Source organism: Diospyros lotus, chromosome 14 (genome assembly GCF_014633365.1).
Source record: "Diospyros lotus cultivar Yz01 chromosome 14, ASM1463336v1, whole genome shotgun sequence".
NCBI lineage: Eukaryota > Viridiplantae > Streptophyta > Magnoliopsida > Ericales > Ebenaceae > Diospyros > Diospyros lotus.
The window spans coordinates 17,698,968-17,726,380 of record NC_068351.1 but is presented as its reverse complement, the minus strand read 5'-3'; the positions used below and the strand labels follow the sequence as shown (position 1 = coordinate 17,726,380).

The 27,413-nt window shown below is 38.8% G+C and overlaps 1 protein-coding gene across 3 annotated transcripts in view; it reads left to right on the top strand.

Annotated features, from left to right (window-relative positions):
* The window catches only part of LOC127790798 (N-terminal acetyltransferase A complex auxiliary subunit NAA15-like), a 93,426-nt gene that overhangs the window by 22,890 nt on the left and 43,123 nt on the right, over positions 1-27,413 (top strand). For 2 of the 3 annotated variants that reach the window (XM_052320488.1, XM_052320489.1), the window contains exons 3-8: positions 19,549-19,631; positions 19,733-19,882; positions 24,441-24,556; positions 24,821-24,926; positions 26,445-26,516; positions 26,614-26,729. In XM_052320488.1, coding sequence (XP_052176448.1) covers positions 19,549-19,631; positions 19,733-19,882; positions 24,441-24,556; positions 24,821-24,926; positions 26,445-26,516; positions 26,614-26,729 — 643 coding nt within the window. Of the gene's footprint in view, positions 1-10,847; positions 10,876-19,548; positions 19,632-19,732; positions 19,883-24,440; positions 24,557-24,820; positions 24,927-26,444; positions 26,517-26,613; positions 26,730-27,413 lie in introns of those variants that run through there. The other variant, XM_052320490.1, reaches the window with a different exon arrangement.

The window sequence follows — 27,413 nt, the reverse complement described above, 5'->3', positions numbered from 1 at the left end:
CAAAATATAGTTTAATTAGTTAATTTATTAAGTTAATTAAAGTAGTTAGTTTAATTAAAAAGTTAAATTGGTAGATAATGTTTGGAATTAGTTAAATTAGTAAATCTAATCCGTGGTTATCTAATGGATTACTTAGCCTTATGGATATATATATATAATTGTGATAAGAGAATTGCGGGTGCGTTATCGGTTTGTTTAACGAAACAAAGTTAATCACTGAGCGACAAACAATTTAAGGTAAGTGTTTAATATGCTTTGTGTGTAAATTACTTCTGTCATGACTTGCATAAGATGTTGAGAAAGTGTGTAGGAATGGGGCGGTGGGTTTCTAATCGTGAGAGTCTTAAGACGGGGTCTTAGAGGAAACCGCTAGGGCCACCTAGAGTCTGAGATAGGTGCGGTGGATGGGCTTGCATGCACGCTGCACTTCATTTTTATCTATAATATCATGCTCATTAATTTACTGCATTGCATATTGTCTTTACTGAGTCCTCGGACTCACTCCTTTACCCCTACTAACCCAACATATGGCTCGAGGTCTAAGAAAGGGAAAGTAGTGTTGGTGGAAGAGTCGCCGATTAACAATGACTGTGGACAGTGAGAATGTGGGTTGTGTTTCTGTGTCGTTTATGTAATATGTATATAAATGCCCTGTGTTTGACTACGGGAGATGGCTACGATTTAAATAAAATTTGATCTAGTTAAGGTTCCTGCCATGAGTAACTCAGAGTGTATGTTTGAACCAGTCAGTTGCAGTTGGGATGTAAAACTTGTTAAAATATGCTTGACTATTGGAGTATTTTATTTATTTACAGAAATTGGATTTATACTTTAAAGGCCTAATCGAGCATGAGAATCGGGTAAATTTCTGCCGCCTATGTATTTTAAACTCGAGTTCTCGACAGTCGAAGGCGGCTAAGCCTAGACCCCACCCAAGGCGTCCATATTATTTTAATACTTTATGTTGGCAGGGCATAATCGTCCTTTGAGGTAGGCCGGGGTCGTAACTGTGGGTTACGGTGACACCTGGTAGTGGGGGTTGGGGTGTCACAAGGTGGTATTAGAGCGACGTTAGGGGCAGTAGGGGGGGTCGTTGGGTCAATAAATTTGATGTTGAGGTGACTATGTTGAAATTATGAGCGCATACCTTGAGTAGGGTAGGTCATAACTGAAAATGAAATACTTTCCCGATATAGGCATGTGATATAGGTTTGCTTGGGAAAATGTGTTTTTCAGGATAATAAGCAGTGAGATGGCACTGCTACAACTTAAATTACCAATGTGCAGATTTCGATCATGAGGAGAGTTAGTATTTGAGAGAAGGTATAACTGCTTAGGCCAATCGTACTCCCCATATCCAAATCCTGAAATTCACACAGATTTTTGGAAAACTTAGTGATGTTGTTATAATCCTGAGAGATTTTGCTGACAGATAATAAGTTGCAGTCCAAATCGGGAACAAATAACACAGATTGTAGATGAAAAGTCTCAGTTAACTTCACTGTTCCCACACCGGCTACTTGGGGTTGAGTGCCATCAGCAATCTGAACAGTCCAGCTTACTTTACAAGGGCAGATTTGAGAGAATAGCTGTGAATTTCCGGTCATATGATCTGAGGCACTGGAGTCTACATTTCATACATTTGAAAGATTGCTTTTAACACTGAAAGCATGAATGATATTACCTTTATGAGATATTGTGCCGTCTGCAATGACGGAGGAGGAAGTACTGCTTTTGAACTGCCCAAAAATATACTGCAGGAACTCCAATTGTTCTTTGCTGAAAAGTGCTGATTCAGGGGAGGTATTCCGTTCCTCTGAATTGGCCACCTTCCCTCTACTTTCCCTTCAGTTTAAAGGTTTCGTGTCTGTTGGTTTCCCATGTAAATCCTAGCATTTGTCCTTGGTATGGCCAAGTTTGTGACAGAACTCACATTTTGGCCGCTCCGCTTCTGTTTGCTGTGATTTGATGAGGGGTGGTTTCCACGGGCAGCAAGTGCAGCAGCTTCGGGAGAAGGATTATGAGTTTCCAGTATAACCTTCTTTCGACTTTCTTCACGTCTGACTTCAGCAAAGGCTTCTTGGAGACTTGGAGTGGGTCTTGCAGATAAGATTCTGCCCTGAACATCATACAAGTTCTTGTTTAAACCGATCAAGAATTTGTACAGCCGCTGCTGTTCAATAATCTTCCTGTAGTACCAATCATCTTCGAGGCACTTGCATTGGTGTGCTGTGAACATATCCAACTGCCGCCAATGATGATTCAAAGTGTTGAAGTACTGAGTGACAGTCAGATCTCCTTGCGGCTGGTCATGGAGGATGCACTCTATCTTGAACAATTCTGAGGTGTTTTCCATGTGAGAATAGGCCTTCTTTGCAGCAGTCCAAATTTTTGCAACCGTGCATACAAGAGGAAGTTTTCGCCAATTTAGTTTGTGATGGAGTTAAGAAGCCAAGACTTAACGAGATTGTTTTCTGTCTTCCATGATCGATATTTCAGATCCTCCTTGGGTTGCACATCTTCATCGGTGAGGTATTCATCTTGCCTTTTCTCGGAGATGAAGATCCGGATTGACTGTGACCGCTAGAGGTAATTGTGACCATTCAACTTATGGCCGGTGATGGTGAATGAGGAACTATCGGCGGTTCCTGTATGACTCAGGATGACATCTGTTGATGAGGAACCTTGCTCGGTAGCCATAGCTATCTTGGAGGAAGGCTAGGTTGGCACGAATGAGGCTCGGGTTTAGATAAGGATGATTATGGTGATGGATGACAGATACAACGATGAGGGATGAGACCGAAGATGTTGCAATTGACGTTACAATGGAGTAGGGGGTACCTCGACTGAGCAGTTGCTCAATTTTGGATGGGTCATCTGCGATTATAGCCAGAGAAGACATAAACGTGAAGAATCGAGATCTACCACAAACTTGGTGAAGGTAAGGGAGATAGAGATACAAACAAAGAGGCATATAAGAGGTTAGTTGGCAAGCTAATTTACCTATCTCACACACGACCGAATATTGCCTATGTCGTTAGTATAGTGAGTCAATTCATGCACGGAGCCAAGGAACTTCACTTGCAAGTAGTCTACAGAATCTTACATTACCTCAAGGGTACTCTAGAAAAGGGAATTCTGTTAAAAAAAGGGGCAAACTCATGCTAGAGGCCTACACTGATGCAGATTATGAAAGCTCAGTGATTGATAGAAGATCTACCACAGGATATTGTACTTTCTTGGGTGGAAACTTGGTTACTTGGAGAAGCAATAAACAATCTATCATGTTAAATCAAGTGTAGAATTAGAATTCCGGGCAATGGCACTGGGGATATGTGAATTGTTATGGTTAAAGATTATTTTGGAATATCTAAGACTCAAGTGAGATGGTCCTATGAAGCTCTATTGTGAGAATGAGTCAGCTATCAGCATTGCATGCAATCCTGTGTAGCATGAGCGGACAAAACACATTGAGGTGGATCAACATTTTATTAAAGAGAAATTAGACAACGGTCTTATCTGCACACCTTATATACCAAGTGAATCACAGTTAGCTTATATTCTAACTAAGGGACATAATAGTCAGGTCTTTCACAAGTTTATAGCCAAGCTGGGAATGAACAATGTCTATTCACCAGCTTGAGAGTTGTGAGTCAAGGTTTTGATTATTTGTATGATTGGTCAATATTCTATAGATTTAAAAACTGTAATTAGGATATGATCATATCTATGTTATTGTAAATAGAAGATTGCTCAATTACAAGATTTGTTTTCATAGTTAGGTAGACATCTAATGTGTATATATGTATCTTCCAGTTCAATGAGAAAATAAGCCATATTTTTCCACATTGTTTGATTTTAGAACCTTGAGCCTCATTCTTATTGGAACGTAACACTTTGAATCTTACTTGATTTCCACCCATGAATCAGTTTTCAACTTTTCATTCCATTCACTTGAGTCTTGAAATTGGTCACCAAACATATTCTTCCTACAACACTCAAGTAGATTGTTATATAATATATGTTTGTTATCATCAAAATTGTGGGTTGTGCCGTTCAGGCTAACAAAAACTTATTATTTGTAGATCTTGCTCACTAGCATGAGCTGGTTCTTTTCTTTTATTGACTGTTGTTTATAAAGAGAATACTGTTTACAAATTATTAATAAATTTCACTTGTATGAACATGTATCCTTGAGAATCCAAGATGTAGAATACCCTATTTTATATCACATGTTAACATTTTTCCCCCAGTGTTCGGGTTCTTCTAAGATTGATTGGTATCCTTTCTTTTTTTTTTTTTTTTTTTTGATCAAAGGTAAATGTATAAAGATCAAAAGAACTGTACAAGTACACTGGGCATACCCAGGAAAACAATCAGTGACCCATAGAGAGGGCCTCAAACTGAATCAAAACATGAGGATACAAAGTAAAAGTGACCTTGTATACTTGTGTTTTGATCCTACGGATGACAGAATCAATACAAGGCATATTGTCTTCAAAAATCTTCCTATTCCTTATGTTCCAACGGTAGTAAACAGTGCACGCAAGAGCAATCCTCTTGACCTTGGCTTGCCACGATGATCCTCGAGCTTCTTTCTTTAACCATTTTAAAGCACTTGGAATAGTGCTCACGAGCCTCGATAGTCCCAGCCATTCACGGATGCTGCCCCAAACTGATTTGTTGAAAGGGCATTGAAAGAATAGGTGACTGTTGGTCTCCATATTAGTCCCACATAGTGCACAATTTCTGTCAATATCAAGATAAAGCAGCCTGTCCCTCGTAAGAAGCTTTGCTTTGGCAGCCAGCCAAAGGGTGAAAGCATGCTTAGGCACCACACTCGGGTGCCATACATCAGATGCCCAGACCCTCAAAGGGCCTTTGTCGTGAAAGAAATTATAAGCGGCCGAAATGAAGAAGCGACCATTGTTGACCCAGCTATCTAAGCGAGCTATGGCAGCATCATTAGACCCAGCTTCTAGCAGAATTTTGTCCCTTATCCAGCGTAGCTTCTTAAGAAGAGGGGAGTCATCACTTCTGCCAGACCATGCCCACACGGACTGTCCCTTGAGATATTCATGAGATACCCATTTGACCCAAAGAGAATCCTTCTTTTGATGGATGTCCCTCAGAGATCTGGCAAGAAGGGCAAGGTTCCAAACTTTAATATCTTTGAAACCGAGACCACCTTCTTTTTTAGGCAAACAGATGTCTTTCCAAGGCACAAGAGGGTGCTTGGAGTTCCAAAGGAATTCACGGCATAAACGGATGATGCGAACAATAACCGCTGAAGGAATAGGCAGGATGGAGAGCCAAAAACTCTCTACACCTTGAAGCACAGCATGAATTAATTCTGCCCTGCCAGCGTAAGATAGAGAGGCAGAGGACCATGCACTGGTGAAGGCTGCCATTTTGTCCACAAATGGGGCATAATGTGAGACTTTGAGCTTTTCAACCGCAAGAGGGATACCAAGATATCTAAATGGCATGGACCCATTGGGAAAACCAGTTAGGCTTCGAATATCTTCAAGATCGGGACCCACTATGCCAGCAGAGTATAGGTTGGATTTAAGGGCATTTGCTGAGAGGCCTAAAACAGCCCCAAATCCATTGAGGCAGTCCATGAGAATTTTTATAGAAATGGGGTCACCCCTTGCCATAAGAAGCAGGTCATCCGCAAAAGCTAGATGCGTGATCCTCTGATCACCACACTTGGGATGGAAATTGAATTCTGAATTATTGGTTGCCACTTTGATGGACCTGGAAAAATACTCAAGGCAGCAAACAAATATGAAGGGGGACAGAGGATCTCCTTGGCGAAGCCCTTTTCTCCCTTGGAAAAACCCGTGCAAGCTGCCATTAATCATAAGGGAAAAAGAGGTGGTTGAGACGCACTGCATGATCCACCCAATAAATTGCTGGGGAAAACCCAAACCGGATAGAGCAGCCTCGATGAAGACCCAACTGACGGAATCAAATGCTTTGCGAAGATCAACTTTGATCATGCAACGCGGAGAGATCCGCTTCTTGTTATATTTCCTGAGAAGCTCTTGGGCAAGATGAATGTTCTCAACCAAGCCCCTCCCCTCAATAAAAGCAGCCTGAGCACGATCAATGATGGAGTTCATAACAGGGGCCATTCTCGCTGTTAAGATCTTGGAAATGACCTTGTAGGTGACATTGCAGCATGATATAGGCCTGAAATCTCCCACTGAAGGAGAATGGGAAGACTTCGGAATGAGCACGATAGCAGTGTGGTTGATCTGTTTAAGAAGGGAGGTGGCATTGAAAAATTCCAAGACTGCTTCGGAGAAATCAACTCCAATCGTGGGCCAAGCTTTCTTGAAGAAGCAAGAAGAAAAGCCATCTGGCCCAGGAGATTTACCATCACTAATGTCAAAAAGCGCCTCTTTAATTTCAACCATAGAGATGGGCCTGGCAAGGGCATCAGCCTGGTCAGAAGATACTCTTGGACCCGCATCAAAGACACTGAAATCAACCGGCTGGCAGCTGCTGGAAACACCGAGCAAATTTTGATAATAAGAAAGGAACTCATTGGCCACTTGCTGCTGAGAAGAGGAAATTGAGCCATCATCCCTGGTGATCGATGCAATATAATTTCTCTTGGCATTCCGCTTGACAAGGGCGTGAAAGAATTTGGTGCATTTGTCGCTGTTCATGATGTACTTGCATTTAGCAAGCTGACCAAGGAATTGCCTCTCAGCATTTTTAAGGAAGTTGGTTGATTTCCGTAACTCAGCCACCTTATTTTGGAGCTCATGGTTGGCAAGGTCATCATGCAGGGCAAGCTGAGCAACATTAAGATCACAAGAAGCCTTATCAGCTCTGGCTGAAAGATGGGTGTAATGAGCAGAGTTGAGCTGCTTTAAAGGCTCCTTAAGGCTGCGAAGCTTTTTACAAAAAATGAACTATTTGGACCCAAAAAACTGATGCAACCAATGATGGCTGACCAGGGCTTGAAAATCATCGTGATCAGCCCACATATTGAAGAAACGAAACGGCCTGTTGGAAGGTCTAGAAGGATGGAAAAGAGTGACCAGGCAAGGGGAATGGTCAGATAAGAATCCTGACGGGAGAAAATTTGCACAGCCTTGGAGACCCTCGGAAATCCAGCAATTATTCACCATGGCTCTGTCAAGCTTACTCCACAGCGAGTTGTTTGACCAAGTATAGCGATAACCAAGGGACTGCAAGTCAGAAAGCCCTGAAGAAACACAGCATTCTTCAAAGTCCTTGACTTCATAGGGGGTAATCTCTGAGCACTTACATCTGTCCCCGATGCTTAAAACGTTGTTAAAATCACCCAAGACCAACCAAGGGGAGGAACAAAGAGCCCCAAAGTCCCTAAGATTGCTCCATAATGGCCTCCTGTCGACAATAGAATGCATGGCATATACAAAGCTAATAGAGAAGGAAATAAGGGAAACCTTACAGATAGCTTTGCAATGGATAACTTGCGGAGAGATATCAATAGGTTCAAGAGCCACCTTCGACGAGTCCCATAGAATAAGAATGCGATCGGCTTGATGGGAGTGAAAATTATTCAACTCACTCAACCCTTGAAACCTGGTTGCCATGATCCTTTGAAGCTTCTCAGAATTCAGCTTACACTCTAAAATTCCCATAACAACAATGTTATAACGATTCATGAGGTCCCTGACCCCGGAATGCTTAAGAGGCATATTAAATCCTCTTATATTCCAACTGGCACAGATCATGAAGACTTTCGGAGGGCCGGATCCCTCTTGACACTTTTCTTCAGGCTGGGGGCCTTAACCTTAGCAGAGGGACCCACTGATGCGGGCAAGGGACTCTGCACTTTTGCCATGGTTGCCTCAGCGGGATGATCCTCTTGGACCTGCCTTAGCCTACTACTTCTCTTCCTGTAAGTCACGATGGTGAATGGGCCCCCCGTGTCACTGTCCTCAATGTGCACCAACTGGGAAGAAGGAAGGTCAATGGCCTGCTCTACATGAGGGACTAATTGAGGCGGATCAGCAGAAGTGGAGGCAGAAATCACCTCCTGTTGGGACCCTGCCATTTGAACTGAGACCTTGCCCGCTTGGGAAGGATCAGAGATTTCCTTTCCTTTTGGGGAGGGATTGCTCTTATTCTTCTTCTTGGGGGTCTTCGATTTGGCAGCTTTCTTCTTTGTAGGATCAGGCTGACCCTTATCCGGCACTAAGGCATCAGCACTGACTTCGACGCATATATGTTCCTGCTCCTTTAATGGAGGATCCTTTTGCTGCATAGGATCTGGGATCTTATCACCCATCACAGGAACCAGCTCAGGGCTCTGGACAGGCCCCTCGGATGGAACTGATTTTTGCTTACTGGCCTTACAGCTTTGACGGGTGTGACCAAAAAGCATACAAAGAGGACAGAATTGTGGCTCGTACTCGTAAACAACACGCTGATGGCGAAGCTTACCACACGGCATCTTAAATGTGACCTCACGGACTAGGTCTTTAGACACATCAATCTCCACAAGAGCCCGAGCAAATGAAAGCCTCTCTTTAGTTGCTGTGTTTCTGTCGCTCGCAATAGGAACACCCAATCTTGATGCAATCCTACCAAGCAATGTTGGATTCCAGAAGTCAATAGGAAGGTCCGAAAATCTGACCCATAGAGGCAGATGGACATCCAGAGATTCATCAAAATCAAAACATTTGGGCATGACCTTTAGGAACAAGGGATGCCCAAATGCAAAGTACGGCCCTCCCCTGAGCACAAGGTCCCTTGATTCAACATCCCCAAACTTGAAAACCAGCCATCCACTTGAATGGGGGAAATATTGGTATGGGATTTTCCACGAGTTGCATAGTTTCAGTAAGGCTTGTTTCCCTGGGAATTTCCCAGCAAAGTAGCCCACCAAACAATGTCCCAGAGCTCTCTCAACATTATCTACCTCCATCGGATCAATAACGAGCATCTCGCCACTGTTCTCAAATTTTGGTAGAGCGAAACCATGAACTTGTTGCTTCTTGGAGTTCTTAAATAGTCCCACCCATGGGCCTGAAGCTTTGGGAGCAGAAGGAACAGCTGGACTATTCTCGCTGGGCCCTTCCACCTTGTTGACCGAGACAGTATCCTCATCCCCCAAGGTGCATGACTTGGTAGTGGATGATTCGGGTCCCTCATTATCTGGCATAGCTGAAGCACTTGTTGATAAAGCATCGCCATTAATACATGTTTCGACAGCTGGATCTGTCAAACCCGTTGGTGGAGCATCTTTACTGGCCATGAAGGATGACCGCAGAAAATAACAGCCACCTAGATGTCCAAAGACCCACAGTGGTCTGACATGGCCCGGGGCCCCCAAGAGCAAAGAGCGCTGGAACAGCAAGGAGCCTCCAAGGATGGAGGTCGGGGACCACCACTGAGAAGAATCAAAGGCGAACTTCACGGGTATTCACCCAGATGCACGCTGAAAATTCAAAAAAGTGGGAGGCGGGAATTTCGAAATTTTGAAAACTTTTGAAATCTGCTTCAATGGATCCAGCGCTGACCCGTTGAACAGCCAATCCGCAGCAAATCACTGAAGCTAATCCGTGAACAATGAGACTCTGGACCAAGAATCACTGAACAACACTTGAAAAATAATAAGAGAAATCACAAAGTGAGGCAGCCGAATGTAGGAACACGGAAATCGCCCCCCCCCCACCCAGCGAGACATTCTCTCTCTAACCCCACTTTTTTGATTGGTATCCTTTCTTTATTTCAAGTCTAGGTGACAAGAAGTTATGGAACACCTACTTTCTTGTAAACTATTGAATTCAAGGTTTCTTTGGGTTTCATGGTGCCTCATGCATGGTTTGTGGTGAAACAGGTTTTCAAGTTTAGTTGTTTTGTCAAAATATTTTATTTTATTTTTGTTTTTGAGTTCTGGAAGAAATTTGTTCAATGCATCCATTAGTTAGATCGGGGATAATTGTTACTGTTTTAATATTAAACTTGCCTATCAGAGTTATTCTCGTGTGCATAATTTCCTACATAATGAATTAAATGATCTCAATTGCATTTTTAGTGAGGGTCTTATTTGGATCTTACAAATGTATTCATGGCGGGTGTACATATTTTTTTAATCTGATTCAAGCTGAAAATATTTGTGAAATTCAAGCTAAGTATTGAGGGGCTTGAATTGTGTCCAAGTTGAATTAGTGAAGTTTATGATATGCCAAAACTGGCTTCTTAATTGGCATGCAATGCTTCATTAACTTTGGGGTAAGTGGATGAATGAATGTGTGCTTATGGTTTGGTCAAATTGTTTACCGTTGGATTTTTCTTGAATTTCGATTGTGTTGGGATATGTAAGATGATTAGGCAAGCCTCGTGATTCTTTTTTAGAGGGCAGATAATGAACTTGGTAAGGAGGATGGCCATTTCCATTTCCTGCCTCTTTGTAATATGAAACAGAGAAAAAGAAAGGTACAAATGTAGAATTTTACATGGAGCACCTCTTGAATGTTGCGACCTTGTGATATCTTGTCCAAAGTTATTGTGGGTCACATAGTTGTTTTTATATTAAATTAGACTGCTACTTAGACACATTTATTTATAATTTTGTTGAATTTTATGGTTGAAGGATAGTTTGGTAACTTTTACATGGTTCTGTGCATTCTTTATGGCTTTTATAATGTATTGGATCATATATTCAGTACTTTTTGAGTATGTAAGCTTGTATAATTCTAACCAATAGGTGCTACATGCAGTTTCCCTGCTGCTTAGTCAACTTCATAGACACTTATGGATGCCGATACATCCTTGACAATGTCCTCCTGAGCAGTTGCAAGCTGCATCATCACCCTGATAAAAACTAAGGGCAACTTAGCAATGTCTAGATGACCTTATTAGGTTAGGGATCAGTCTTCCACTTTTATTATTATTTTTTTATGAAGTGAAAATTGGACCCTTTTTCTATGAATATGATATATAGATCCTTCATGCTATCAAAATGGTGGGGTCTTTTGCCTGTTTGATTTTAACATAAGTTGTCAGTTGAAATGCAGAATTTTTTTTGAAACATTAAGGGCTGTCAGTTGTGGAAATTGCCACAGTTTTCCATAAAAATTACTCCACAGAAAACAGAAAAGTAGAAAACTTGTTCAAATATAAAAATTTTCCAAATGGGATATGGAGATTTGGAAAGCTCCGTTTTCAAAAATTGAACTGAACTTGGATGTCAGATTCCAGAGATCTGACAGGGTGCTCTCACCAATTGGTGAGAATTTGGGGAAGAATGAGGGGGAAATTTAGCAGAAATGTAGGGAGTATCAGAAGAACAGAAAGTGAGGGAGGGGAAGATCGAGAGAGATATAGAGAATTTGGAGGAGGGAAATCAGAAATATTTCAAATGTATTCATTCATGCCCTTGAATTATGCTGGATCAGTCTTATATACTGATCTAGATAGCAGTGATTTGGTGCCAATAGGGCTGCCAAATATTCAAATCAAGTACAACTGAAGGCTGCTGCCTTCTAGGTACAACTGCTGGTTACTTTTAAGTACAACCGGTTCAATACAAACTAACAATAGGTACAGACAAAAAAAATACATCCATTATTATCTATTACTACTATACCCTTGGGACATGACATTGGAAAATTACTAAAATGAGTTTTCTAAGTTTTGCTTATTAATTTGTAGATTGGAAAACTTGGTTTTCCACAAATCATCTTCATCTCATTCTCTAACATAAGTTACATAGAAAAATTAAAGCATCTCTCCTTTTTTGAACATATATTCTGATTTTCTAGATTGAAATTAGTTTTTGTATTTCTAACATGTGAACATGTTCTTCTAATTTTCTATAGAAAATGAAAACTAGAGATTTTTGTAGAGAATTGGAATTAGAAAAATGGAAATCGTTTTCCACAACTAAACAGCCCCGAACCAACTTAAGCTGTCAGTTGATGCAGAAAAATATTGGACTCAAGCTGGTAGTTTTACAAATAGGAGCTATAATTTGCATGACTTCCTTGATTGTGGACGAGGAGTTAAACCCTCTAGGAAATCTATTTCTATTTAATTTCTTGTTCCAATTTCTCTTTAGATTTTGCAATGGTCTTATTCTTCTAGTTTTTATTAACTAGTTCTTTGTTATGTGCAGTCAACCATCATTTGTTTATATTCTCTTTCAGTTGTTTATTTATTTGGATGGTGGAATATAAATGATAAAAAATTTAACAATTTTTTCCCAGAGTTTGGTTTGATGCATGGTGTATTGAATTGCTTGTTCTACTGGAGGGTGTATAAAACCTTTTTGCATTGATATGCTCTGCCTTTGGACTTGAGGACGTAAAGATATCAAATTAAATTTCACAAATCATCCATTCCATTGTTTTTTAATCTTTTAAATAAGTTGGTTTGGGAAATACAAAACTTTACATTTTAAATGAAGCAAGAAAATTATAGGACTAAAATAATTCTTGTATCAAATTGGCTTGCTCAGTGATTACTAGAGCATTAAACCAATCCTTATTATTTATGGGTGCTTGAGCATTTTTCAAGAGATGATTCTTATCAGTTAATGTTATTTTCTTTTTCTTTTACTTTCCTAATTTTGCATGTTAGTTCTAGTGATATAGGAAGTTTGGCAATGTGTAGTTAGACATCTGATGCTTTTATTGAACGAAGTGTTTGTTTATCATAGTTTCTGAGTTAATTTTGGGAAGCTTGTTTGATCTTTTATGCAACCTTAACTTGTGGGCATAATTTTGTAGGATTTTTAGGTGGGATTTCCATATTCTTTACCTGTTGTTCTTTTCCTTCTCTTGGTTTGGAAGTTCACCAATTTAATTTTGGTTTGTTGTTGTGAACAATGCCCTTTTCAGTCCAAACCCATTTTCTTTTGACCAACCACATAAAAATTGGCCTTTACTTTAATACTAAAAGTACTTAATATCCTTCTTGTCTTAGGAAGCAAGTTCTTAATATTTTTTCTGCTACTCACTTTAACAATGAAGCCAAAACTCATCATCCTTCTTGGCTTACATGCTTTCCTTAGCCAGAAAAAATCAAATTACAGGTAGTTCTAACACACCTCTCGTAGACTATTCACGTTGCAAATGTCACCAGTGCCCTTTATGTATTAAGGACCTTTACCTAGGTTGCTCCAATTTTAGATAGTAGATGTGTGGTTTCAGAGTAGGATATTGGTTCATATGGTGAGTTATCTCTACGGTCTTTTCTTCGCACGCCTTTCAATATGTGAAACATGTGGCTTTTAAATTTAGTATTATATTGCATTCTGATAGAATTCACTTCTGGGAAGTGATCACTGCAGGGGAAATAAGAGAGGAATCGAGAGAAATGAGAGGAAGAGAATCGTTATCTTTAATCTTATATCCCCAATACGAAGTTCTAGAATCTTATTTATACATCCTATACGGGCTAATTTGGGAACTTCTGCCACTAGAGCTACCCACATGCTGTAACAAACTCAGGAATTACATGGCTGCCCCCTTCTTTCCTTCTTAATTGCAAAATTGCCATGCTACCTCACGCACTCTCTTTCTCTAGCTTCACCAATATTTTCATTTATCCATTGACCTTGCTGGCCTATTCTTTTCCCTCCTATTCCTTTGAATTCCTGCTGTCTCACCTTTTCCTTTAGGTTTGGGAATCTCCCCTGATTCAGCTAGGTTACTATCACATTCTCTTCATTGTTTAAGTAAAAAATAAATATATCACATACCAAAAACAAGGATAAATGAAAATGAATATTGTTGTCTTATCCCTGATGTGTCACGTTAAGCAAGTTTTAAGTAAAAAATAAATATATCACATACCAAAAAAAGGATAAATGAAAATGAATATTTCTGTCTTATCCCTTGTGTCGTGTGATATATCATGTATTTGTATCATTGCTTCTTGGCGGCTTATATTCTAGAAGAGCCAAAACTTGCTTAATGATAGAAAACTTACTATTTTGAATGGTGCATTGCATTATCCCCTGTTAGTTCCCTTGAATCCTTGAAAGAAGTGTAGGCGTGAGTTGTGCTAGTAAATGTGTTTGTATTTTGGAGTTTCAAAATCTGTTTTAGGATACTTGCCTAAATCAGACTTAGGAAACTTCCCTAAAAGCTACACATATATCTTTCCTTTCTTGTGTGATATAGGTTTCCTATGTTGTATCTTTTCCTTCTCTATAAAGAGGATTAATCGTGTACAGATTTGATATGAATGAAATTATTCTTCTTTCAGTTTCTTACGTGGTATCAGAGCGTATGATACCTTCCTAAGTCCCTAAACCCTAAGTGTGCCTTCATTGCACGTCTCTATCCTTTCCAAGCCTTTATTGCTGCCTTGTCTCTTACCCGACTACAAGGGAAATCTTGTTTGAGATTTTTGAAGTCACCCCTTACATGGCAACCGGAGAATTAGCCTCAGTTGATCAATCAACCGAAGCTAGAACCGGAGCAAGAGTAGGAGAGTTGCCCTGAATCCACCAATCCTACTGTCTAGATGGTAGAAATTACTTGCAATGGGCCCAACTGGTAAGGACTTTCCTTAAGGGCCATGGGAAGATTTGTCATCTGATTGCTCCTCCTCCAAAAGCCACTGATCCCACCATCCTAGCATGGGACATTGAAGATTCTCAGATTATGTCATGGCTGTGGAATGCAACGCAACTTGAGGTAAGTAAAAACTACATGTTTTTGGCTTCAGCGAAGGAGATTTGGGAAACTATTAGACAAACTTATTCTATACAATGTGGATGCTGCAACTCTTAGCCAAATACTTAAAAGAGATAGGGTTTTGGAATCCTTAACTGGTCTTAACTCAGAATTTAACCAAGTAAGAGTGCAAATCATGGGTAGAGAAAGACCCTTATCCCTCAATGAGGTTTTTGATATGGTTAAAAGTGAAGAGAATCGGAGGGTTGCTATGCTTAGTGAAACCAACCCAGAAGGTTCAACCACGGTGTCAAATAAAGGAGAAGGAGCAAGGTTTAGGGCTGGGAAAGCGGGAGGTTCAATCTAGAACCTCCAATAGAGAAGGTCTATGGTGCACTTATTGTAAGAAGTCAATGCACACCTAGGATACCTACTTTAAGCTCCATGGAAAGGAAGCTGTTCTAAGCCGGATGGGAGGCTTCAAAAGCATGGCAACCAAGAACCAGGTGTATCTATCTAGCAAGGGACAAGAAGAAGAAGCATCGGTTGATAAGACAGAACCCTTCTCAGGTTTTGATCTTACTTAATTGAACTCTGATGAAATTAACAAACTCAAGTCTTTTCTAAAGACACCTCAAGATGGGGCGCTCACTCGTTCATCAAGGTAATCCAGGTAGTTGTCTACACTTTGCATCATTTTCTACCTAAAAAATTGATAAAAAGGATATTTGGATCCTAGATTCAGGAGCAATCGACCATATGACCCCTAATGCCCATGTTTTTGACACCTATCAACCTCTTGTAACCTCTAAACAAATTGCAATAGCCAATGGAACCTCAATTCCAATCACCGGACAGTGCAAGGTCACTCTTAGCCCTAATTTTCCTATTAAAAGGGTACTTCATGTACCAAATTTGTCAGCCAATTTTGTGTTTATTTATCAACTAACCAAATATTTGAATTGTTGTGCTATTTTCTCTCCTCATTTGTGTGAGTTATAGGCCATGACAATAGGCAAGATGATTGGTGGTGCTAGAGAACACAATGGGATGTACTACCTAATGAGGGAGGGGAATTATCCTCAATGAGATCAGCTGTAGGCTGCTTGTTCATCTCAAGGCACCTTCGGTCATAAGGAAATCTAGCTGAAACACTACCGATTTGGTCATCCTCCTTTCACTCTTTTGAAAAATATGTTTCCTACATTATTTGGTACCCTCAACCCAAGTCAATTTCAATGTGATGTATGTGTTATATCTAAACATCATCGAGTGTCTTACCCAATTAGTAATAAAATTTCCTCTAAACCATTTGCTTTAATTCACTCAGATGTGCGGGGGCCTTCTAAAATTCCTAACTGTTCTGGGGCTCGCTGGTTTATATTATTCATTGATGATTGTACTCGAATAACTTGGATTTTCTTGTTGAAAGATAAAGCTGCTATTAGTATCATCCTTCCAAATTTCTGTAAATTGATTGCAACTCAATTTGGTTCACCTATCCAGAAATTGAGGACTGATAATACAAGAGACTATTTTAATCATCACATACGTTAGTTCTTTCAAGAAGAATGGATTCTCCGTGAATATTTCTGTATAGATACTCCACAACAAAATGGAGTAGCCACAATGAAATGGAGCAGCTAAAAGGAAGAGGAGACATCTCCTAAATGTGGCTAGATTCCTCTTTCATCACCATAGTGTTCCTAAGACTTTCTAGGAGGAAGTTGTCCTTATAGCAGCTTATCTGTTCACTTCTTCTTCCTTTTTCTCATCCACCCTTTCCATATTCAACAGCTGCTTGCGGCACTGATGGTTGGGGCCATAACTCTCCCCACATCTAAAACATAACCCCAACTGCCTCCTCTGCTCCAAGGTGGGTTTCTGATTGCCAAGGGTTGTTGATTCCCCTCCTGTTGGCCTACACTCACTCCTGACCCCAAAGCCTTGGAGTTTACCCCTGCAGGTAGGCTAAGCAATGGAAGGGTCCGAGATTGAACTCGATTCTTCCTGTAGATAGCCTCCAAGGTAAGCTCCTGTAACCTTGCCTTTTCAACTGCTTGTCTAATGGTGAAGGGCATTGTCATCTTCTCCATGGACCTTAACTCGTTCTTGAGTCCATTGATGAAGCTTGATACGAAATATTGCTCAGTGAGGGATGGATGAGCATTCCACATCCAGGTATTCCGTTACATTCCCCTCCTGTCTGAGTTTATTGAACTCTTCAATGACGTTGACCATATTTTTCTCTCCAAACCTCCTCCATAGCTCTTCAACAAAATCAATCCAACGAGTCTCCATTCTCCTTGATCGAATCCACATTGAAACCATGAATCAGCCGTATCATTGAGATAGGCTATGGCTAAGGTCATCCTCTGAGGTCCTGCCACATTATAAAACTAGAAAGAAACGCTCACATCGATGGATCCACCACCTCGGTCTGGATCCATCAAATGGAGGTATCTCCAACCTCGACAATGGTGTGGTGGTACCAATATGCAGGTTAGTCTCCCTTACCTAGACACCCGACCCCGTGTCTTGTAACTCCTTCACCTCTGCTCCTTCTTACAAACAAGGAAGTATGCCCTGGCCGGCCAGATCTAAATTAGCCGCTGATCTAGGGGGAAATTCCGGTGGAAGTTGGAATTGTGGTAAGGACGACAACATGTTGAACATGTTGTTGATTTGCTGCCCGAACTGATTCGTAGCTTCTCAATTCCTTTCCAATTCTCGCTGCATGTTCTCTCAAGAGGTGGGCAAGTCCTCCCGCATCCCATCCTTGATCACAACCACATCTTCCCGACTCTGTGTGATCGCTTCATGTGTCTTAGTCATCGCAAACTCAGTTGCTTCCATCATCGACTCCAGCTGCTTTAAGTCTCGCTCCTTTCGCCATCTTCTGATCCGATCTCACTTCCAACCACCTTCGCGGAAACATTGTCGGGGACCGTCGGCTCTGATACTAGAATGTCACGCCTCCAATATGAGGTGTGGCTAATTTCGGAAATGGAGGTAGAATTTGAAAGATGAGGGAGAATTAGAGAGAGAATAGAGAGGGAAAGAATTGGAGGGAAAGAACCAAATTCTCATTCATAGTTCTTGTCCTCTATTACAATGCCCTTTATAGGCAAGTCCCTCAGTTAGTTAGGCATAACCGAAAGGTACAATCAATATAAGCATCAACCGCTACATCTAATGCACCCCCCGTGTTTTATTACATAATTGCCCTTAGGGTTGTGACAGTAGACTGTTGTTTCCAGTGACCTAAGTGCCTCGGCTGTTGATGTGATTAGTTGACTGGCTGATCAATTGATGGTCTTTAAGATGATAAGATACAATCTGGAACCAAAAGTTAGAAAGTATGATGGATTGAATGTTCATCTAGACAGTCGACTGTCAACTGACTTTAGAAAATAGTATCCATTCACCTCGATTGTTCCATCCACAGTAGATTGTTGGACGCCAGTACACTTGATACCAATGAGTACATATGGTTTCTAAGGCATTTCTATTCAATTTTATACTTGAAAACATGGCTTGGATCTTAGAAACATTTGTCAATCATCAAAGCCAAAAATTAGGGGTTTAATAAGTACAACTCATGCAAATTGGCTCAACTATAAGGACACGTGAATATGACAAAAGTAATGTATTTATATGTTTTTATTAGCAACTTTTATCAACATAATAACAAAGAATGCAAAAGATATTGAAAATTAACACTGGTTCAATATAAATATCTAGTTAACAATAAACTTGAAATATAAAATATTAAAAATATCGCTGCTCCAGCATAAAGATACCATTCAATACGTGATAATCACGAAATGAAGAGCATCCAACATATAAAAAAGAAGTGACAATATTATGTTGGAATTCTGGTTAACGGCTGGGTAGCTAGAATTCATGTAGCCAGCTCCTTCGTGGGATAAAAGGCCTTGAGATTGTTATCTTTTTTGTGATTTTGTGATTAGAGTTGTGCTATGATACGGGTACTATTTTTTTTTTTTTAGGTTGGGGTAGGTTGGGAGAAGGTGATGAGATAAGAGATAATTGTTGAAAACAAAAAAGTTGTTTCAAATTAGCCAAAAGAAAAGGAAAAGGAAAAGGAAAAGAAGGAGAGAGGTAGTGAAAGAGAGCAACATAGATGGAGGGAGGTAGAGAAAGATGGAGCAAGAGAGACTGAAGGCTACATACCCTTTCGATCACTAGATGCCTGTCATTTGAATAAAATTACAACGCATTTTTGTGTTTTTTGGTTGTTACCCAATAATAATAAAAGTAACTATAACTATTTTTCCAGATTTTACTGCAAAATAATTTAAGATTTTTATTTAGAACCCCATGTGTCCTAAGGCATGTCCTATCCATGGACATGTTTATCGTGGACATACTTAGAGACAAAAGTAACAACAAAATGGTAGGGCCTACTTTAGGCATTGTTTGACACGCCTCCCAGCATGTTTGAGTTGGAAGTTTGTACAACACCTAAAATGAGGTTTCCTTATTTCCTAGGTATCCATGCCTGTGCTTCTTAGGTTGTGAGATTTAGGTTGCATCAAATGGCTTTAGAGGAATTCTTTTGTTACAAGTGAATTTTAATGTCATTGGATGAGCTATAAACATTTTGTGATTTTCTTTTTCCTTTTTGGATCATATAGATGTTTGGGACCTTTGTTTTGTTCCCTGATTACATGTATTTTACTTTACATGGATATTCTCTCTTGATATTTCTATTCATTGAAGAAAGAAGGGAGTGGGGGCTGTTACCAAAAGAATAAGGTCCTGAATGTGAACAATGCAACCTAAGAAATTAAATTTGTTTAATTCTTTTATTAGTGTTGGATGTCTGCCAGTTTTCCCTGTTTTTTTCTGCTCAATTTCTGTGCTTTTCTTTCTTGGTTACCAGAAACTTTGTCAATGAAGGGTTTGACATTAAATTGCATGGATCGCAAAGCAGAAGCATATGAGCTTGTACGACTAGGACTAAAGGTTAAGTTTCTTTGTATTGATTTCTCTTCCTTTTTCCATTTGGACATTGTATCAATACTATAAAAAGTGATATAAGGTGTAAGCTTTTCTTTTTGTTGCAGAATGACCTCAAAAGTCATGTTTGTTGGCATGTTTATGGTCTTTTGTACCGGTCAGATCGAGACTATAGGGAGGCAATTAAATGCTACCGGAATGCCCTAAAAATTGATCCAGATAACATTGAAATACTGCGAGACTTGTCACTTTTACAGGTAGACCTGGATTATGTGCTGGGTATTGTTTTTCTGCTATGGTAATTTTTCAAAATTTTCCTTTTTTGTCCTAGAACATGAGAAAAAGAGAAGTTTGGAATATTATATTCACAACTAGGTATATATATACAGTTCTACAAGGTACAACTAAGGTAAACACATAATTAGGTACAACTAAGGAAAATAGCTATGTACAATACAATAAAGCTAACAATCCCCCTCAAGTAGGTTCCTATATCGTATGTGCCTATTTTGGTACAAATGTAGTCAAGTTGAGGACCTCGTAATGCTTTTGTAAGAAGATCAGCCAGCTGGTCATTAGACCCAACAAATGATGTACTAATATCTCATGAATCAACTTTTGTTTCATAAAGTGATAGTCTATCTCTATATGTTTAGTCTACTCATGAAAAACTAGATTAGAGGCAACATAAAGGGTTGTCTGATTATCACAAATAAGTTGTATAACCTCTAAATCTCCAAATCTTAACTCTTTAAGAAGTTGCTTGAGCCAAACCAACTCACATGTGGCTAAAGCCATAGCCTAATACTTTGCTTATGCACTAGATCTAGCCTCAATATTTTGTTTCTTAATCTTCCAAGACACTAAATTACTTCCAACCAAGATACAATAGCCTAAGGTAGAATGCCTATCGTAGGACAACCTACCCAATCTGATTGGTATATCCAACAACCTGTTTGTTCCTTTTGTTCTCAAACAACAAGCCTCTACTAGGACCGCTTTTAATGTGCCTCAAGATACACACTAATGCGTGCCAGTGGCTATCACAAGGGGTGTCCAACTCACCACACTAACAACAAAAGAGAGATAATTAGGCTTCCTTACCAATCTTCTATATCTCCAAGGATCCTCCAATTGCCCCCCATGTCTTGGTACAAGCTTAACATTAGGGTCTGTAAGGGTATATATAGGCTAGAAATCTAGCATTCTAGTGTCCTCCAAAATATCCAAGCCATACTTCCATTGAGAGATGCACACACCATATGTAGATTAAGCTACGACAATGCCAAGGAAATACCTCAACCTGCCCAAATCCTTGATCTGAAAATGAGTAGTGAAAATGATTCGTCAATGCACAATACCAACCTCATTATTGCTTGTAATAACGATATCATCTACATATAGCATCGGGAATATTACTTCTTTAGTAGAATGGCGTAACAAATATAATGATCAACTTCACTTCCAGTCATATCAAAAGACTAGATGACAGAATGGAAGTGACCAAATCAACATTGGGGAGACTGCTCTAAATCATGTAAGAGTTCTTTCAGGTGACATGTCAATTGAGACCCCCCTTGAGCGACAAACTTTGGTGGTTGCTCTATATACACCTCTTCCTGAAGGTTGCCATGAAGAAAAGCATTCTTGATAGTGAATTGATAAAGAGGCTACTGCTGAATAGTTGCCATAGCAAGAAAGACATGAACATAAGCAATCTGAGCGATTGGAGAGATTGTATCATGATAATTGAGTCCAAAAATCTGAGTATAACCCTTGCAATTAATTAGGCTTTCAGATGATCAATAGTATTATTTGGACTAACCTTAACAACAAACACTCATCAACAACTTCATGGGGGAGAGGAACAAAATCTCGTGTTGCATTAGCCAACAAGGCAAACATCTCCTCCTCCATAGCATTGCACCACCTAGGATGAGAAAGAGCCTCTGCATGAGCCTTAGGAATAGAAACAAAAGAAAGAGCAAATACAAAAGTAGACTAAATAGGTGACAAACAATGATAGCTTAAAAAAGTATAAATGGGATGAGGATTTTGAAACATGTACTGTGGCAAACAAGAGCATGGGCAGAATTGGAGGGAGATTGAAGAATGGTACCATTTGGAGGAACATCATCATTCATAATAGGTGGTGGCGGGCATACTGCTGATGGTGCTAATGGTTGCTTAAAATGACGCTGACAAGTCTGAAGAGGAGTAGGAATAGGAACATCGATTGGGACTAGAAAAGAAAAAGATGGGGGTAGGAAGAACCTCATAAAGAGAGGATGAAAAGACATTAGATGAAGAAGAGAAAAAGGGAGTAGACTCAAAGAACGTGGCATTAGAAGAGAGAGAGTATTTACCAAGGTTAGGTGAGTTCGCAGTTGTATCCATTTTGAAGATGGGAGTAGCCCAAAAACACAAATTTGGTTTGGTGAGGAGAAAATTTAGCACGACTAGGGGAAAGAAGATGGATAAACAAGTGAAGTCGAAGACACAAGGGGGGATAGGATAGATAGGATCACAAGGAAAAAGTAAAGTATGTGGAATGGCCCTATTCAAAACAGAGGATGGCATATGGTTGATCAAATAACTAGAGGTGAGAATGGTCGCAATAGGTAAATCTATGTCACTGGGACAAATGTTGACTGAGGTAGTTCAACACCTGGCTTTGGGACAAATGTTGACCCCTGTTGAGAACACAGAATAGGCTGAAACCTTCTCTTGAAGACATGAACCCTTAAACCTGACAGAAGATGGTAGCAATGGCTGTGCTGGAAGAGGAGAACCTAGTTTTGGTGACTGCTCACAAACTAAATTGCGAATCAAAGCTAAGCAACAACAATAACAAACCTAAACCAGCAACAAGAAGGAGATGCTATGAATTATTTAAATCAAATTTGAAGGTGTTGCAAGGAGGCATCGTCAGATTTGGGGGAGGCATTGTTGGAGTTGGAGAAGGCATAGTTGGAGTTGTAGCAGGCATTGTTGGAGCTGGAGAAGGCGTTGTTGGATCTGGAAGTTGGAGAAGGTGTCATCAGATATAGAGACATTGCAAAGGATGGTGTCAGATCTGGAAAGGTCGCAAACTAAAATTGCGAACCAAATCGTCACAAACGGTCATTGCCAGTGTTGAAACATTGGATCTGAAGCATTGCATGGGGTGTCACTGGATTTGGCATCAAATTTGAATCGTTGCTGGATCTGGTGATCTGGCCATAAGGCAACTAGTGGCGATGGCAACAATGATTGTTTAGGGTTGTATACAGTTATGGCTTTGATACCATGTTTTGAGGAAAGGAGAAGTAGTGAATATTTTATTCACATCTAGGTATATATATACAGTTCTACATGGTACACCTAAGGTAAACACAAAACTAGGTACAACTAAGGAAAACACATAACAATATACAACACAATGAAGCTAACAAAAATATTGTAGTAGTTTCAGTGTATGTTAGGTGATGACTACATTAACTTAAGTATTGAACTCAAATTCTTGGAAATGCGATGAATTTTTGACTCAAGTATTGGTACTTATTATGGTGTTTCATAGAGGAAATTTAATTTTAAAACAGATTGTTCATGTTCTGTAAGTTACTGATTTTCAAACTTTATGCTTATTGGTTTGTTTATAGTTACTGGGGTTAGCACATATATGATTTTAAAAACAAAATTAATATTAACGAGCAGGTTGGTGCCACTGAACTTAACATGGATAGGATAAGGTGCAGTTGATGATGATGAAGAAGGTCAATGTTTCATGATGGTCTCTGAATGCCTTAGAGAGATCTAATCATAAAAGAGCTGCCAATAAAGTATTTGAATTACAGAAAACCAATTATGCAATTTGAGCAGTTTTATTTCTTTTATTAGAGATATATTCCTTTGTTTCCAGATAGCTAACGAGGAAGCCAAAGGAGAAAAGTTTTGGATCTATGACTTTAGCATGGCTCTGTTTAGTTTACGAACAATAATATGGCCATGAATGAAATGTTTAATAACCTAACACAGTGTGGACCAAAATGACTGTAGATTTTAATGCAGAGAAAAAAATATGAATATGTTTTATGTTAAACTGAGGTAACTAAGCTTAAAATAGTCTGATTTCTAGATTGGTCATTATCAATTTCTTCTCTGCAAAGTGCAATTAGTTTATGCAATGTTCTCATCGATGTCTTAACAGAAACTTTTAGAAGATTTCTGACAAGATCTATTTAGAATTGTTAATGTTGCGCAGCTTCAAGGGAGGCACCCAATCGGAGTATGATTTTGGTTCCTGTATGTATAATCATGTTCTTCCTCAGTTTGATGGTAAAACTTGTGGCTGGAGTGATAGTGGTATCAAGTAAATCCTTGCAAATATTTTTGAGTTGTTTCAAACTGTCCTGGACTTGTTTCCTTCATCTGGTATTGCAAACTGTGCTATGTGCCCACAGTTAATTCACAATCACGTTATTCAAGTCCCAGTTCTCACTCTTTGTAATTAAGCTACCTAAAAAAAAAGGAAAAATCTCAATGGAAATTGTGAGTTTTGGCTTTGATTCTCTCTTGTGTATCATGAGTTTGTGAGAGAAAAGAAATTAAAGTGCAACAGCCATATGCTTGTGAACTTGTGTTATTTCTTCCTCTTCTTTAACTAGTGGATACTTTTTTGACGTGGCCGCCGTTTACCAGTTTATGATTTTGTTTTTCAGTACTTCTTTTGCTCCTCAGTGACTCTGCCATCATCGTCTTTTAGTGTTTTATAAGAGCATTTAATTTAGTGCCTAATTTTTTTTTCTCCGTTCAAACTTCTTCCTTCCTACACAGGTGCAAATGCGTGATTTGACAGGTTTTGTTGAAACGAGGCAACAATTACTGACTCTGAAACCCAATCATCGCATGAATTGGATAGGATTTGCTGTTGCTCATCATATAAATTTGAAGTATGCCTTGATCTTTTGATGTTAAGAACATAAGTCAGTGCTTCTTTATTCGTATATCACTATGGAATCAAGATTCTAGGTAGTACTAGTATCTTGTCAGCTGGGTGTTTCCTTCTGGATTACTTTCATAATTATCTAATTTGTTAGGTTTAAATTGTTGCAAGTTGCAACTAAAGCTCTCTCTAAATGAAAATTAGTCATGGTATGTTCTGTCATTGGTTCTGTCAGTAGTTATTTACACTTTTCCTTTGATTTATTTACTAGTGCTTCAAAAACAATTGATATCCTTGAAGCTTATGAAGGAACACTTGAAGATGATTACCCTCCTGATAATGAACGTTGTGAGCATGGGGAAATGCTGTTATACAAGGTAACGTTGTTACATGTTGAATGGTATATGGTTCTCAATTGTTGGTACTTAGCTTGTTTTTGAGGCTTAGTTTCTGTTCATATATGTGCTCTGGATCTAAACTACAAATACATGGATATAAATATACAGACAAACTCTAATTAGTGGATGCCATACTAGTATATTAATTTTGACTGCAACAAAGCCTTCCAGTAGAAGTTTCTCCTTATATATGTAATTTTGAACTGAAGCATAGATGCAAAAATGAATGTCAGTGGCTAATTTTGGTATTGGTATCAATATGATAGTACTGGCATTCCATTTTAAATCTTTGAAAATTTCAAATTTAAATATTTAATGTAGAATATATATTAAGAGTGACAACTGTTCAGTCTATCTTGTAAATAAAATAGGAAAACTCCTATTCTTTCCTCTAATTGATAAAATAAGAATCGAAAGAATAAGGACATAAGTCTTCCCTTACATCAGTTTTTTTTTTCATCTCATGAAGAAAGAATTATTTATTTTTCGATTTATCTGCTTTAAATCATTGATGATTCAATTCTACTTTAAAATTTAGGAGTTGAGTCTTTGGTATTTAAAGAAATGTGACATTGGTTATCTATCCTATTGAGTTACTTGAAGATGCAGATATCCAAAAAGAACTCATTGTTCATCTTATTTTTTAATTATATTTTTTATTTTATTACAATTAAAAATTTTAATTAGGCTAATATAAAAATAGAATGGAAATGTCATTTTTCAACTCTGATCTTTTGTATTGCTTCTTGTTTTTCATTGCTGGGTGTTGATACAGTTTGGGATTTCTTTTTCATAGTTTGCTTTGCATTTTATGGCACATTCCTTGGTCCACTTTGGCTTGCTTTGCAGTTTGTAGATTGAGTCATTAACGAAAAAAACACTCTAGGAGGCATTCCTTATGCTTTAAATTGAATTTGAGAGAAAAAAATAGTAGTGTTCAATTTTGAGTTTTTCCTTAGCTGTCCTCCAGTTTTTGTTGAATGACCATTTCATTGTTATTCCAAACTTTTTTCTGTAGATAGGTGGATGTTTTCTTTTGCATGGACCAATGTGGGCATATGCATCTTGTCTATCCCTCCCCAAACCAATACAGAAATAGAGAAATCTGATTGAAAGGAGAAAATAGAACCCCTAATTGTATACAGTTATACCATAAAATAACATGACAAATTGAGGTTGAAGTTACTCCCATATGAGAAATAGTTAATCTCAATGAATGTTTCTCTTCTGAAGCGAGTATGCATGCTTCCACTGCAATGCAACAGCTGCAATTGTAATCGTGAAGTATGTGTTAATCATTTCATCCTTTGGCCATTAGATTCTTGAAATTGTTGTGATTAGAACCAAGATGTCATTGAAATGTAGTGGTTGTCTGAATCCTCTAAATACTTTTTTTTTTTTTTTTTTTGTAATTCAGGTATAAAATTTTAAAAAATTAGTAGATATAAAATTTATCTGTCTTTAATGACTTTGTTTTTCATCAATATTTTCCTACAGATTTCCTTAATGGAAGAATGTGGTCTTCTGGAGAGAGCGCTGGAGGAGCTGCACAAGAAAGAGTCTAAAATTGTAAGTGTATTTAGTTTGGTTTGCGAGTCTATATGTATAAGTGAATTTCTAAATTTAGCCTTCGATATTAAAGTTTCTCTTGATATATTATTAATAGGTTGATAAATTAGCCTACAAGGAACTTGAAGTTTCACTTCTCGTGAAGCTAGGTCACCTAGAGGAAGGTGAACAATTGTGTAGAATGCTGCTAGCAATGAACCCTGATAACTACAGGCAAGTAAAAAAAACAAAAAAAATTGTTAGACTTGTTTTTCATATAGGGTTTTTGTTTCTATGAGCATCACGTTTTGAGTAAATCTGGTGTTACAAACAATTGGTACTTGTTTTATTTGTTTATGTTGCAAGGACTAATGAAAGTTTATCTTTTGAAATATTACTTCTTGATGCTCCAGATGAATTTATTTTTCTGTTATAAGACAAGATTTGAGCTGCAACCAGTTACTTTATGCCCATAGTTTCAAGGGTGGATTTACAGTGGCAATTGCAGTGGCCACAACCCTGCCCTTCCAACTTTTAGGTGTTATCTTTTCTAGGGTGATGTACTTACCCCTCTTAGCAACCAAGGTTCAAAAACTAAAATGCCACATGGGGTGCTTTTTTGTTCAGGTAGCTTCACTTGGTTCCATCCTCGCTATTAGACAATATGAGAAAGAGAATCCACATTCTGTCTGACTGCTGCTATATGATGGAATGTGCAGAAACAGTGGACCGTCTTCTCTCACATTGCAATTTGGCAAGATAGATGTAGTGCCTTTAGGGTGTTTTCTTAAATTTGTAAACTAAGATAACTATAGAATCATTTTTTTTTTTCTTGTTGTAAGAAAAAGCTACCTAGTGAGTGGGATTAAAGCTTGTAATCATTATTGCTGTTGTTTTCTTTTCGAAAGAAAAGGATAT